Genomic DNA, 15,328 nt, shown 5'->3' on the forward strand with positions numbered 1-15,328 from the left:
GTGGACACATTATATCAGGTGGCTGCTGGGGGAGGATGGTAATCTCCATTAGTCTCTGGTGTTTTTTCTTTCTCTGTCTGGGAGCCATCAAATGTGGCTTCCCCTGATGTTTAGTTTGACAAATAGCTGATGCTGGCATCAGTTATCAAATCATGAGTAAATATCTTTAAGGATCCTTTGTAAATACTCATATACTGAACATGACACATGTCAAGCTGCGATCAGGTATTATATATATATTACATATTTGCACATTTGATACCAATTTATCTCTCTAGATAGATACATAGATAGCTTAGCTTAGCACACGGTAATATAAATAAATAGCTGCACCTTTGAGCCCAAATTCAGTTTAAAACTTCAATTGAATTTGTGAGAATTTGAAATCTGTGTTACAATAAACCACGGTCACTATATGGCCTTTTTTTCTAATTACCAAATTTATGGAATTCTGTTCACATCTTTACTAAGATCATGGGTGTGATGGATGTTTCGTGCATATGAACAAGCTTATTAAAAAATCCACACCCTATCAGCCCTAGTAGCAAATGAATGCAGGGAAGTCTTATCTTTTTCTTGTTTTTCATTTAACATCTCATTCTGGTCATTCAAACATGAACATGGAAAAAAAGAAAAGAAAATCACCCTCTGTTGACTTTGTGCTTGCCTGTCTAGATATCCAGAGACTGGAAATGCTCTGTACATGTGGATGCATTTGGTTTCATTCCAACTTTAAATTGAAATAATAAATGTTTTTACATCATCATCAAAAATGAAGAATTGGCAGGATGTCGAATATGGGTTCAGGATAAAATTAGAAGTGCTAAAATTTACATGATAAAATCCCAGTATGTCTTTATTTAAATGGTTCATCTTTGCAGGATGTTTTTTTTCTTTAGTTGTTTCAGGGTTTCTAGATATGGCAGAGGAGCTGCAGAAGAACTTGCAGGATGTGGTGTAAGAGAGGTAGAATGAGCTGGGGGTGGGGGGGACAAACGGTAATAAGTAGAAGAGCATCAAACACCAGATGCCAGACCTGCTATCAATTTAAATATTACACAGCACTCTCTCATCCATGCATACAAGCACTCCTTCTGTGCTCATTTATCATTTTACAGAATTTGGGTGAAAAAAACTTAAATTGAACACTTAGCTGTGGATCAATTTCTATCATGGTAAGAGGGATTTAGAAAGGAAATAGAATATATGTTCTAGAGCCCCATTAATAATAATAATGGCCTGGAATATCTACAGATTCCGTGTGACACTTTCATTAATATCCTTTTAAATGATTTATTGAACAGCACTGTATCACACTGCAGTCTGCGCATCATCTTTAAATTTTCTTTTTCTTCAAAAATGTAATTCATGTTCTGCTGTTGATAAAACAGGCTAATATTTACCGTGTGTGTGTTGTACATAAATCCTTGATGTGTACAGGAAGTGGAGATCTGTTTGGAGAAGGCAGCTATAGTTTAGTTTAGTGGAGTCAGCAGGGTCTGATCAGGGCAGACACATTGCAAAGTGCAGCAAAGATAGAGGGGTAAACAGGGAGGGGAAAAAGCTAAATTTGCTGACAGAACCAATTTCTGCTTTGAATGAATTAAAAGGAAAGAAAGGCCAAAAATAAGAGGGAAGCAGTCAAGGTTTTACTTTCCCTCAATGAGTCGACCCTTAAATGCAACAGATAAATAAACAGACGAAGATGGCAATGGTAGACATAAGAAGATATAGATTTTAATATCTTTATAAACATTTTTGTACTGTTGTTCTTTGATGATAACTTACTGAACAATTTAATTATGGCAAAAAAAGAAAAGAAAAGATGAATAGGCATACAGTAGAACAAGAAAGAGGGAGGTGAAGAGCTGTGATTTAACAAATAAAATGTTCTAAAAATATAACATGAAAAATAATAAACAAATCACCAGAAAAATCAAAAACTGAAAAACTCCTCCTGACCCAGAGGAGCAGAAAACCCTGTTATCATCATTGATGTCACTGATATTGTTTTTCTCATAGTTATACAGTAAATGATTAATATCAGCAGTAAGAGACGTCCTCTCGTCTCCATCGTTACTGGAACAGTTCACATCCTTGATACAAACACCATCACCATCTTATCAGCACATCTAAGGGAGGCACAAACACTCCAGAAGCACAGCAAGATGTAATAGTCCATCTGCCATTTTACTGCATCCCCTTATTACTTCAGAGGAAATTGTCTTAGTTTTGGATCCTCACATCCACCGACAATCAGATAAGGAGGCGTCCCTCTCGCCGAATGATCCCAGGTATGCTCCATTCAAAATGTTCTTTTAATTGTTTATTATTGATCACAAGAGTCATTTAAGGTACACACATGTTTTTTTTGTTTTTTTTTCTCATGATCCTTCAAAATGATTAAGAAAAGAATGCATTCCACACATTCTCAATGAGGGAGGGACATCCACACCGAGGAGGGCTCAGTTCAACACAACCTCATCGGGAAACTGAGAAACTTTCCCTCCCCTCGTTTGACCCTCAAACCTCTAAGGCTCCTGTCGGCCCTGCAGCAGGGATCCAACTGTAGGTCCGCGTTTGTGTCGTAGAAGATAATCAAATGAACAACATCTGACACAAGATATAGACAGACTCTTCAATATTCACAGCTTGATCTCCCAGAGACACACACACATTTTTTTTTCCCAAGCAAATGAAAATAGCAAATGGCAGTCCTCATGTTGAAACAATTAGCAGCTTAATCTTCAGTTGCACAGAAGAAGAGAATTGGGGTAAACAAAAATGTCAGAAAGAGCTGTGTGCAGAAATACTCTCAGGCACAGGTACATTACCTGAAAAAAGTGTAGGATCTTACTGGTTGTTCTATTTATGGCCTTGAAACATCTGTAGCTATAGATTCTTATTCTGCAGTGAGAATGGCAAATTCCCATGTCTTATACTGACTGATAATTTATTGCCATGCTTCCAGTTTACCTCTTTGTGAAGCACACTGAATTGTTTGGATCTCTTTTTAACAAAGGATGTAACAAAAAAATACATTTGGCCAAAAAAATGAGAGTAAGATAAGACGTAGACTGGTGGCTTTACATATCATCCACGTTCCATCAACGGTTAACAATAACCAAACACAAAAATAAAGCTCGATAGAGCGATCTTATTTGCTTCAGAGCCACCTAGCTAATAAGCTAAGTTTTTTTTTCACCGCTTGTTCTGTGATCACTTCAGTTCTCATTTCACCAAATTTTGGTTTTCTGAGCTTCAGCTGAGTGAGAAACAAAATATATAAGACACCAAGACATGGTGAGGAAATCATACTGGCATTGGCAGTGCAAGCTTGGTCTGCATTCACCTTTCGTCATTTTTGTGCTGCAAGTCTTTCTCTTGTAGATGTTTGATGCTTTGAGACCTTTCTCAGTCTGAACAGTAAAGCTCCGTACACAACATGTACACATATAATCCCACTCACACACGTACAGAAAAGACACACAGGCCTTGTAGTGCAGGAGCAAGAGAGGATCTGAGGGCTGTGTGTTTTTTGTGTTAGCCTTTGCTATAAACCCTCTGAAGGTCAACGAAGAATATAGTCAGTATTTGTCGCTATCAAGGCCACAAAGAGGGCGTAGACATGTAGTAAGGACTGGGATAAGGTTGCCCTGTTGTTGGCTTGCTGAACCCCACTAGGGGGGCGAACAGTGGTCCGGGGTGTGCACTTGTGCTTTCTCCGTGTGACTGTGCCATCAGGGGATGTGTGGTCATGTTTCCCCCCATCTGTGAAATCTGGGGAGGAATCCTCCTTGTCTGCCATCACCTCTTTTGAGTGAACCTCATTGTCACCTTTCCCCTTGCTCACCCTGTTACGAGGCTTTGTGCAGTTCCGAGAACGACCAGGCCTCGAGGGGTGCACTATGTGGGTCTGGCCTCCAGAGCCCACTGCTACTCCACGATTCATAGATGGATTTACCGTGCCAGATAAATTGTTAGTCTGTGCTCTGGACTCAGAGTTAGGAACAGTTGGTGAACAGTGGGGGAAGTCTTCTTTGCGCAGTTCCTTGAGGTCTTTTCTGACCATATCAGGTGGCGCCTGGCAACCCACTGAAGATGTTGAGCCTCCGAAACGTTTCAACCATTCCCAAAGTGACAGGGCCTTGCAGTCACATGACCAGGGGTTGTCATTGAGGCGTAGATATTCAAGGGCTGGGAGCATGTCCAGGCACTGCCCGGACAGCTCTATCAGGGAGTTGTTGAACAGGTAGAGGGTGGTGAGACGTTTCAGGTCATGGAAGGCCAAAGGGTCAACCCACTCGATCTGGTTTTGGTGCAGAAGTAAACGATCCAAGGCTCTAAGACCTCTGAAGGTGTTCTGGTTGAGGCTCCACAGTCGGTTTCCATGCAGGAACAGGTGGCTTAGGTTGTGGAGATCCCCGAATGTGTCGTCCTGCAGGAACTTCAGGTGATTATCCTGAGGGGACACAACAAACGCAATATTGCAACATTATTCTACTGTGTTATGTCTGCATAAATACATTGTCTGAACTAGAACCATATTAACAACTGCAAACAATTGAAATATTTGTGGTGAAATAATTAGAGTACCTGTAAGTAGAGATACTGTAGACTTCTGAGGCCTTGAAAGATGTTATTTGGAAGTGAACTTAGCCCACAGCGGTAAAGGTGAAGCGCATTGAGCCGATTCAGTCCATGAAAGGTGTCCTCAGCCAAGGAGCGCAGGTGGCGGTTGTCTCCCAGATCCAGCTCCTCCAGCAGCGTGAAGCCATGAAAGGTGGAGGGCTCGATGTATGTGATGTTGTTGGAATATATCCAGAGGGTGACGGTGTTCGAGCTGAAGTGACCCCGTAGTAAGCGGTGGATCTTATTGTTCTGCAAGAATATGCGTTCACTGTCAGGAGGGATACCTTCAGGGACTGACAGGAAGTTGTGAGCTTGGCAGGAGACGGTGCTGGGTGCAGTGTAGCAGATACAGTGACGGGGGCAGGACCAGGAAAACTCAAGGCCGCAGAGGACCAGCAGGAACTCCAGTCCGCAGCCTGCACAGGCACACAAAGAAACACACAAAAGACAACAGTTAAAGAAAAATTTGATACTACTTGAATGATGTGAAAGATTAGTTTGCTATTTTTCTTTTACTAAATACAAAGCTGCACTGAAGCTAACTGTAATTCTGTGAGGTTTGAAAGTGTGATGTAAAAAATAGTGGTGTTGCAGGTCACTATCAGCCTGTGCCAAACACAGACTTTGTCATCTGGCACCAGCTGCACAAATCTATCAAATACTTGTTTTGGCAATTTAGTCTGAATCAAAATGCTGGTGGGACACACTGGATGACAAACACTACAATCTGCATTTCCACGCCTCTACCGTAGCTCAAATTACCATCGTTGTAGGTACTGAAGTCATACAACAGTAGTCAGGAAACAACAGAGAACCCACAGCAGATTGATTTTGGTTTAACAAATGAATCCTAATCTGATTCTCTGCCAATTCACAACATACATTGCTCATCATGAGTCCAGTTTGTGTTTTGTTTTTGTACAGCAGTGACACCGTTTGTCTGTTTTTTGTGTAAAGAATGCCATACACCTTCTTGCTTGCAGTTTACAACCTGAATCCATTGATTGTGTTAAAGCCAACAATGAGGAGAGAATTGGAAGAGAACAAACAATAACACCTGCTCCACTGAGTCAGACGTCTCAGTGAGGCTGACTGGATCCTTGCTGTTTAATTCAACACATATGCAGCTATGTCAGGCATTACCCTTTCCAATATTCTTATACTACTGGGGAGATGTGCTATTAAGAGTCCAATGCTTTCCCTGAGTCCATTGGCATTTCTTTGCAGGTAGCGGGGCTGTGATAAGTCCATTTGTGTTGTTAAATGGGGCATGGAATGCTTATTTAAACTTATAGTAAGCTTCTCTGAGGCGCTTTCTAATCAGTGACATGATTCCCAAGATCCTTGAGATTGAAAATGTGACTTATCCACAGTCTCATCTGAAATAAGCACAAGTCACAGCCCATCCTGAAAGTTCCATCTGACAACCCCTGGCTGTCTTCTACACAATTTATTATTCACAGCATAGTGGAGGCTTGATTCACTGCCTCTAATCGATACGCCTCTGTTGCTTTTTAACTCACCCTATAATCCTGGGTCTTTTATGCTGGAAATTCAGGAGCAGAATTACTCTCCACTAGGAGACAAGCCTATTTATCTGAATGTATTTTCTTGCCAAACTGTGGCTAAGCTGTGACATTCAGTGTCTGACTTCACTGACCTTTAACAGTAATTCTCTGTGTCTAGCTGCAGAGCTGGAGCATGGAACTGCATGTCACCTGAGCAGGAGTGTGCTCTCTCGGGCACGGATCTAATCCTATTTGTTAAGCCCTGCCACTGGGCAACAATGGAAATGCATGCATCCTCCTAAACCAGAAATGTGCTCACTAAATGAGGTGATTCTTTACGGTTGAACACTGTCAAAAGGTTGAATGTGAGTGTGTACTTGTGTACGCTGCCATCCAGGTGATTATGTTGCGTTGGAAACCATGACATGAGAGAAGTACAAAAGGCTATATTTTTTCCATGACTTCTGATTTCAGCTGTCATGACCTGCATGGCGACATGAATCATTTAGTACATTATGCAGATTTGTCACACCATCTCAAAAGCAAAGAAGAGGTCTCTTTCACAATTTTGTCGTTCTCTCTATGTGCCATTTGCTTGAAGAGGTAGCAAGCATAGCGCCTACTGACTAAGTGATGGGTGAAAGCGTTTTGCATGCTGATGGGAAATAAAGGTTTTGCTTTATTTATCAGACAAATAAGACAGGACACAGTGAATTTCCCAGCCAATCTTTCAGGAAATGCATTAAAAAGCATCTACCAGGTTACGTGAGATGCAGCTTTCAAATCATTTAATTGGGCATCAGTTCAGATTTTATTATTTTTATTATTAGACCATTGACCTTATAGAATTCAATCCAATTCAAGCCTCTATTGTCATTGTATATTTGATATATACAATGAGACTTGCTGCTCAGTGCAAGAAAAATAAATAAATAAGCTAGAATGAAATCACAGTATAAATACATAATAAATACTCTTTCTAACTCTTCACAAAAGAAATAACATTTTTTGTTTGACCCATACACACCAACATAAACTTGTGTATTGAAAAGACCTTGCTCAAATATTTAATGTTTAATTTTATGTCCATATAGCTTATTTGGAAGAGTTAAGATGGCCTAAGGAAAGAAACTAGGGCTGTGCGATTTGACGATAAATGATCGTGAAGGATTTGAACATATCGGCGATCTACCAGAACGGAGAGATCGTTTTATCGTCCATAGAGCACCTTCTATTAATTGCAGTTCTATGTTCGGGCAGACGCATGAGTTTTTTCACTCGGCCAACTCTCAGTGCGCTTAATGTGAACACGACCAACCAATGACAGCCTCCCTGTTAGGAAGCTACAGCAGAAAACCAAAAGAAAACGGAGCAACTGGTCCCTAAAACGAACTCCACCTTTATGTTCGGTACTGTTCCTGCCGGCAGCAGCGGCGCGTCTTTTAAGCCTGTGTCTGTGTGTTCGCGTGACGTGTGTCGCAGTGGAAGGGCCGTGTGTAAATGCTACGAGCACGTACGTGGCCACCTCTCTAAACATTACCAGCTCGTTATATTCAGGTTCGCTGCTGTTTCTGCCGTCAGCAGCTCTTCTACACCTGTGTGTGTGTGTGTGTGTGTGCAGTGGGAGGGCCACGTGTGTACATCAAATGCAGACAGAGGCAACAGCTAATGACGTCACCAAAACAATAACGCAGGCATTTGATAAAGAGGCTCCATATGAGGACTCTAGTAAACGGTGGACAGAAGTGACAGCAGCAGCTCCGTTTGTCCTTAGACATGATTCCCATTAAAGTTTGATCATTTGTTCTAAATCACATTGAACTTTAAGAGTTACTTAAGTCTCAACACTGTATTTATTGTTTAACCTTAGGAGGCACACTTCAGTCCGTTTAAATGACTGTTGAATAATACTTTACAGAACTACATTAGTCTTCTTTTTAACCTATTTGAAATAAAACTTGATTTTGTTCTGTAATTGTTATTTAAATTTTCATGTTTATTAAAACTAACACTGAGTGCACGTTATCAGAGTTGTTGTTTGCCTTTAAAATCTACTGATAGTTTTTTTTGAGTAGGCTACCTGAAGTCATTTACACAGAAACATGCAAATTAGTGTCACTGTAAAAACAAATCGTGATAAAATCGAGATCGTGATTTTATCATTAAAGAATCGTGATATAAAATTTTTGCCATATCGCCCACCCCTAAAAGAAACTGTTCTTTAGTCTGTTCGTCTGACTTTTTATGCTCCGATACCGTCTGCCAGATGGTAGGAGGTGGACCAGGTTGTGTCCAGGGGTGGGTGTGATCTTCGAGTGAGTTTTAAATATAGCCACTAAAGAGAGGAGTGGGCAGCTGTTGGTTCTCTAAATAGTTCTTGTGAGAAGACCTCACAAAATAAAGATGATCCAGTTTTTGCTTTTGAGATTTAATGATACATATTTCAGTCACCTGTCTTGGCAGGAATTCATCCAAGATTCTATTATTCAGTAAAAAAAAACCTGATATTCTCACTCCAGTAATCATTTTTGAGGCTTTCAACTATTTCCATTAACACCTTACTTCATGCATGTCCTCAACACAATTAGGCAGATATCTAACAGGAAAATTATCTGGGCAGGCGAGAGACAGACGGATGATAAGCGTGATACACAGGGATAGCAAGGGAATGAGAATGTAGATGCTGCCTAGATAGTGAGACAATTTGAATCAGCGATCTGCTAATCATGTTGGACACATAAGGATGCGCCTCCTCTCCTCCCGCTCTCCTCCGCTTGTCAAGACAAAGTAATAGATTCTTTACCTTTCTAAATGTCTTCCTCTAAAACTGCTGTTTTTTTTAAATATCTTCGGCAAATACTTGCAGAGAAAAGCAACAGAAAAGGACAGTTCACTCATTCACTGTTCCTTTAAAACTGGATTTAATGATTTTACTTACACATGTACACAAGAACACGCCATGATTGTGTGGGTAACTACCTATAATCTATAAATACCTTGTGTGGTCCATATATATGTACATGTCCATATATGTACTTCTTTTTTTTAGTTGAGGCTTACATTCATCCTCTGATTATCAAATTTACATTATTTGTACACAACTGTTCCCCAGATAAGGCTTAGGCAACATAAACATGTGATGGAATGCTCTTCAGATATCTCACACAGTTTCAGACTGAAGCTAAACCATCAAACATTTCGTTTCAGCAACACAAACTGCATGTGGTACAAGTGGAACAACTTGTATTACCACTACATCAGGCCCCCTGTGTACTTGCACAGTACTTGACGCACAATAAATATAGATATAAACACAACTGTACACAGAAGCTCGTGCAACATCGCATAGATACCATACGTGGTTTGCTGTATGGATGAGTTTTGTGTGGGTACAGACTGAAGCAGGCATCCTAGAGCATTAACACACACGTCTGGTTTAGAAATGAATGAGGCAGATCATGTCAGTGTGACAAGCATAAAAGGCTGAATGACTCTTGCTTACAGGGCTCTGAATGCTGCTTTTCAGCACAGGAGAAAGAAAAATAGGCATTATGTGGGAATGTTGTCCTTAAATGAAAATGTAAAAAATTAATGTGTGTCATAACTGCATTGTGTCCTCACACAATGAGCCATTCAGCTCAGATTGTATTATATAAATAGCTTTGGACACGACAGAGCGTATATATGCCAATAGTGCCTATTTGGAATTTGGCAGAATAAAGGAGCAGCTCTGAAAGAGTGATAATGTGTTTTTGGAAAGGGAAAGCCGCAGCTATTTCTGGCTAGAGTCTGGCCTGTGAATTAACACTATCACAAGTCTTTCACCTCCAAGTCCATGAAGTTTCCCCCCATCCCTCTTCTTTTTCCCTTCTTGCTGATTACAAATGACGGAAGGTTTTGATGGCTCTTCATCGAGAGAATCACGTCTAACCCCGTGGCCCCATCATCACCGCACTCCTTTTTTTGTCTTTGGGGGTGTAGAAATGGAAATAGATAAATAAATGAATAAAACAGAATGGCATGGGTCCCTTGCCAGACAACGCGAAGTGACTGTGTCGAATATCAATGAAACACAGTTCACACTAGATTTGCCCTCATGAATAACACATCTCTGCTAATAGGAGAGAAATGGTACGTCTGTAAAGCTGCATGACTTTGCCCATCATTAGACTGGACAAACTCAATTTCCTGTGTCTCTCCGAAGACCCTGATAAGCACCCTGGTGTTTTTGCTCCTGCTATTGGTCGGTTCTAAATAATGTCTCGACTCACTCCACACTCAAAAGGTGTTTGCAATCATGCTCATGCACACAGTGGCAAGGCAATATATTAGATTATTGATTAAATGGTGCCATTCTTCTGAGAAGCACGACTTCTGTGGAGCTGTGGATAAATATGTTATTATTCTACTTCAATATATGTTAGCGATTTGTATCATACTGCTGATTTGTATCTGGAACTTAATGTGACAATAATATCTGTATTTGGCATTATAATAGCTCAGCAGAAGTTGAATGTATTCACTTCACTGGGAATCACCTGCATTGCATCACTTTGTTGAATATTTGGTTATTTATGCACCCTATGAATTTACATGTTAATTTTCTACGCAATGAAGACAATTTTAAGTCGGAGGCCCAAGGTGGAATGAGCTGAGTCATGCAGCTCCCATTACATGCACAAGCAGTGCAACGTGATTAAGCAGAAAGTTTCAAGCTTATAACTTTTGTGCTATTTCTGTTTCAAGTAAATGAAAACTGCAAGTCAGCACCGTCTGATGGCTGCCACCCAGCAATGTGGATTTGAACTCATCCAACAGCTGCTTTATTTATCTAATTTAGCACACTGAGACTACTACTTCCTCAAAATCACGCAGGTACCCGATGGTTATCATTTCAACAGTCATGACCATGCATTGTTGTTGACCGCTTGGACTGTGTGAATGTATGTGTTAAAACAGATTTTTTTTAGAATTGGCCACAAACTCTCCAAAGCTTTTCACAAAACTTGAATGCTAAGCAACTTATTTCATGCACTTTTGTGAGAGTGCTGCTGTATCGTGTGCTGCCAGGCTTCAGTGTGAGATCATGTAATCACATTAACGGCAATATTACGTCAAATATTTGTATGCTGCTCACATCTTTTTATGCCTTGAGTGCCTCATCTGTTTATATTCTAAGCGTGAATTAATATTTGATTACAACACTAATATACTGCATATATGCTGCATATATCTCAGACTTAGAAAAATAAAAACATTTTAACAATAAACTTTGATGTTTATAGATGAGTTTGATACAAAAAAAAATTCTGTTTCACAGCAACCCTGACTGTGCTCTGCATAGAGAATCAGATCCTGACATTTCCAGTATGGGTCAGTGATTGCATATTTTAGTTTAATTAACAAGCTAGAAACTAAACCAAAAATGTGAATATTTATTCTTACAGGATAAAAAAACCAGCAAGAAACAGAAATAAGGCTTTCACTCAAGCTGTTTCTCATTGGCATTTTCAAAGAATTTCTCTGTTGACTTGTTAAACCTACTGATTGCTGCCATTATTTTCAGACTGAACAGGAAGCTCACACATGAACGCCTCTGCTAACAGCTGCGATGAGCAACATTTGCCTGGGAATATTTGTTTCATCTTTTTTAGCCGCAGAATATTATAGATTTTGTTTCATTTGTTATTTGCCGGCCCCACTGCAGGCAATATTGCCTCATAAGTTCGCTTGCCTATTCTTCCAGTGAATGAAAGGAAAATTGGAGAGCCATGACAATGCAGTGATCTTTTAGAAAGGCAGGAGAATAGAAATATTCTAGAAATAGATTATATTGCTGTGATTTCTTCTAGAGCAGAGGTATCAGTCCTAATGTTTCTGTCTGTATTCTAGTGCCATAAATGGTCTCATTTTCTCATGTTGCTACAAATAAATCAGGTCACACACTGATAAGTATTTGAAAAATAATGAGGGAGTTGTTGAGAGAAGAAACCGTCATTTGAGTTTACAAATGACTTCATCTGTTTCCTCATCCTTATCTGCTTTCCATTGCAATTGAGAGATCAGTTTTTTCTTTTAATTATCTAATCATACAACTTCACAAAAATACTTTTTTCAATACTTTGCAAAAAATAATGTTTGATGTCTAGCAGGTCTTGCTTTTCATTTACTGTGATTTCTTTCACATGTATCGGCACAGAGTGTGCTGTGAAACTGTAAACTGTCAAAGCTCTTCAACACTGCCACCAACTTCTGCACATTAATTTTAATTTGATCACTCTTCTGTTGGTTTGGCTTCCTTTCAAGGGACAGAATGCCTTCATATTTATGATTACATCTCTGCCAAGGCAGAATAACAGGAAAAGTAAAGAGAGCAGGTGAGAACTGAGGCCCCGGCACATAGCAGGTTTGTGCAGAGAGTGCCAACTTATGTCAGGGTTAAATAGACCAGTGTGTGTTCCACATAAATTGCTAAATGATATATTTTCTCTGTATGCTGAGAGCAGCCATGGCTCTGATAAATCTCTTTAGATATGGAATGGACAGGAAGTTAAAGAATACAGTATGTATGAGATGAACTGCAGGAAGAACATTATGTTTCCAAAGAAAACAATGACAGAGGTCGTTCCCACATGGTGCATCGGAGGATCTGGTATAAAAAGAAACAAGCAAACCAGAAGGACGTTCAACATAACATGGGCTGAGGTGACATGAGTGACAGCAGTGTTTCTCAGGTTGTGGATTCACAGGGCCTAAAAATAACTCTTCTAACAAGCAGCACCATACAGAGCAGGCACAGAATAGTGCTGCCCAGTCAGTTCAAAAATGGAATCTGAAGCTGTTGAGAACCCAGGCATTAAGGTTGGACCGGTGATGCCTGAGTTATGCACAGGTATTTAATAACAACCCATTAATTAGCAGACTTGGGTGCTAATTCCATTTGAATGCATTGAAATGTGTGTCTGCTGTTTTGCACTCTTCAGAGCATTCAGCTGAACACTGAGAGGCTGTCACATGTTATGCCGGCTCAGATTCACACACACACTTATGCACACATTCTGCATACACTCACTATCTATGCATAAATCACCACCATTGGGAGCTACACTATCAGCCACCAACTACATACATTCATCATGACAGCACAAAGCCAAATGATTCAAATATATTGCACTCCCTGTGGCGGTGCTGCATTGCACTGGCCAAACTGAACTAATGGTTCTCCCAAATGTATATAAATCATCCAAAGTGTAGCCATATGTAGTCCATATATGGTACTTCTATTAAAGTGATAAAAAGCATTTATAATACAATTCCCGTTGGTGCAGCAGCTAATGATTACCTTTCATATTGATGATCTGCAGTTCTCAAAGGTGATGAGGAGCCTTTAACTTTTCAGTAGTAGAGAAAATACAGTCAGTTCTACAGTGCAAATGGATAGCTGGGGTCAGCATTCTTGTACTAAAAATCATCTGTCTTTTTATCACAACATATGGAAAACTCCAGTAAATCTATTTCAGACTAAAATGAAATGGGCAGGCGTATGTATCACACATGAGGCCCCCGGAGGGTTTAACGGGCCCTTACCAAGATATTCTGAACATTCTGCATGAATCAAACATTTTGGCCCTTTTGCCAAAAACCAATTCCCATTGAATAACACTAGTGAAAATCAAGTATTTAAGTTCTCCTTCCAGTTCCTTTGTACCCACAGCTATGCACTCTCGGCATCTCCTAATTTAAACCTTTACTAACAGTCTTTGTTAATGACACACATGGCATTATAAATAAGCCCACTGAAACCTAAACCTGACTCATAGACTCATCACACAAAGAAAACATGCTGCCATATGCACATGATATCTGAGACTTTTCTGCTTTCAGCAGCTGACTGGACGAATGTCAGTCTGCCTGTCTGGTCCAGTTGCCGGGTCTTGTTCAATCACCCTCGTGTATGTCAGTGACAGAGTGCAGCATAGCCAATCATTGTGTGTCTGTCAGAGTGACAGCTGAGTTGTGGTGATGCTGTGTGACAGCCAGCAGACAGAAGGAGAGAAAATCCTCACATGATATTGTCTTGGACAATAAGGTACCGAATTGACTCCAATAGAAATAGTAACAGTATTAGTAACAGAGGAGACAGTCTGTGGGAGGTTGTTTTAAGGAGTAACAATACACATGGGAAAACATGTCTACAGGACTGGTACTGTAGTTTCTTTCTGAACCAGAGGACCTGGTTACAAGCCTTTTGTCAGCAAGCATCTGCCCAATGAAGAATCTGAGCAAGACACTGAATCATTACCCGCTCCAGGGCTGCTGCTCCTTAACTGACCCTGTGCTTTGATGTTTCTGGAGAAGGGGCCAAGCAAAATATTGAAATTTCCCCATGGAGTTAATAAATTAACAGAGTGTTTAGAAAAGCAGAGCAGAATGGCCAGAGCAGGGCTGCAGCTAACGGTGAAAATGATTTATTTCTGCTTTCAGGATTCATACAGCAACACAAAAAATATAATAAAGCTATTATTTATAACAGGCCAATCAGGCTAATGGCATGCTGATGTACCCTGCAATTTGTCTCAATCTGTGGTGCATTTTTTTTTATCTCAGTGCCCTTCATTTCACATACCTGTCAGCTGAAACACTATAATCCTCCTGTGGATGGCCTGAGAGCAGTTTACTGCATGATTTAACAATGTTTACCTGCTAACATGAATAATTTCACATTGTTTTCCTTTACAAACATTCAATTTGTTTGAGCTCCCAAATTGTTATCGTGTTGCTGTTTAATTACCAGCGAACAATAATAAGAAATAGTGTTGCTGAGTGTTTTGTTGATTCTGAAACATGTTTTTCTGAGTGTCAAAAACACCTCCTATTCAAAATTTCCTTCACATTGTGTTACATCAAACCTTGTAGTGATTTGATGTTTCAACATGTGAAAGTCACGATTAATATTGCATAATGTTGACATGTGTAAATCACTACACTTACACACACACATACAACATATTCTGGCGATGGTATGTGTCTCAAAAAAGCTTTTTTTGGATAAATGATTCAGAAGCTGCTTTAGAACGATCAGGTCAGTATAGATCCATACCAGCACAGAAAGTTGGCATTTTCCAATTGACTGGTCTCCACCTCCTGGTTCCCTTTACATGTATCTTTTAAAACAAACTGTAAGGTAC

The 15,328-nt window shown here is 40.0% G+C and overlaps 1 protein-coding gene across 1 annotated transcript in view; it reads right to left on the reverse strand.

Annotated features, from left to right (window-relative positions):
• Positions 1-1,715: 1,715 nt before the first annotated feature.
• The window catches only part of rtn4rl1b (reticulon 4 receptor-like 1b), a 116,677-nt gene continuing 103,064 nt past the window's right edge, over positions 1,716-15,328 (reverse strand). The window contains exons 2-3 of the mRNA XM_028419705.1: positions 4,597-5,048; positions 1,716-4,462 (exon numbers count right to left, since the gene is read on the reverse strand). Coding sequence (XP_028275506.1) covers positions 3,572-4,462; positions 4,597-5,048 — 1,343 coding nt within the window. The 3' untranslated portion in view covers positions 1,716-3,571. The remainder of the gene's footprint in view (positions 4,463-4,596; positions 5,049-15,328) is intronic.

The sequence above is a fragment of the Parambassis ranga genome, chromosome 13, assembly GCF_900634625.1.
Source record: "Parambassis ranga chromosome 13, fParRan2.1, whole genome shotgun sequence".
NCBI lineage: Eukaryota > Metazoa > Chordata > Actinopteri > Ambassidae > Parambassis > Parambassis ranga.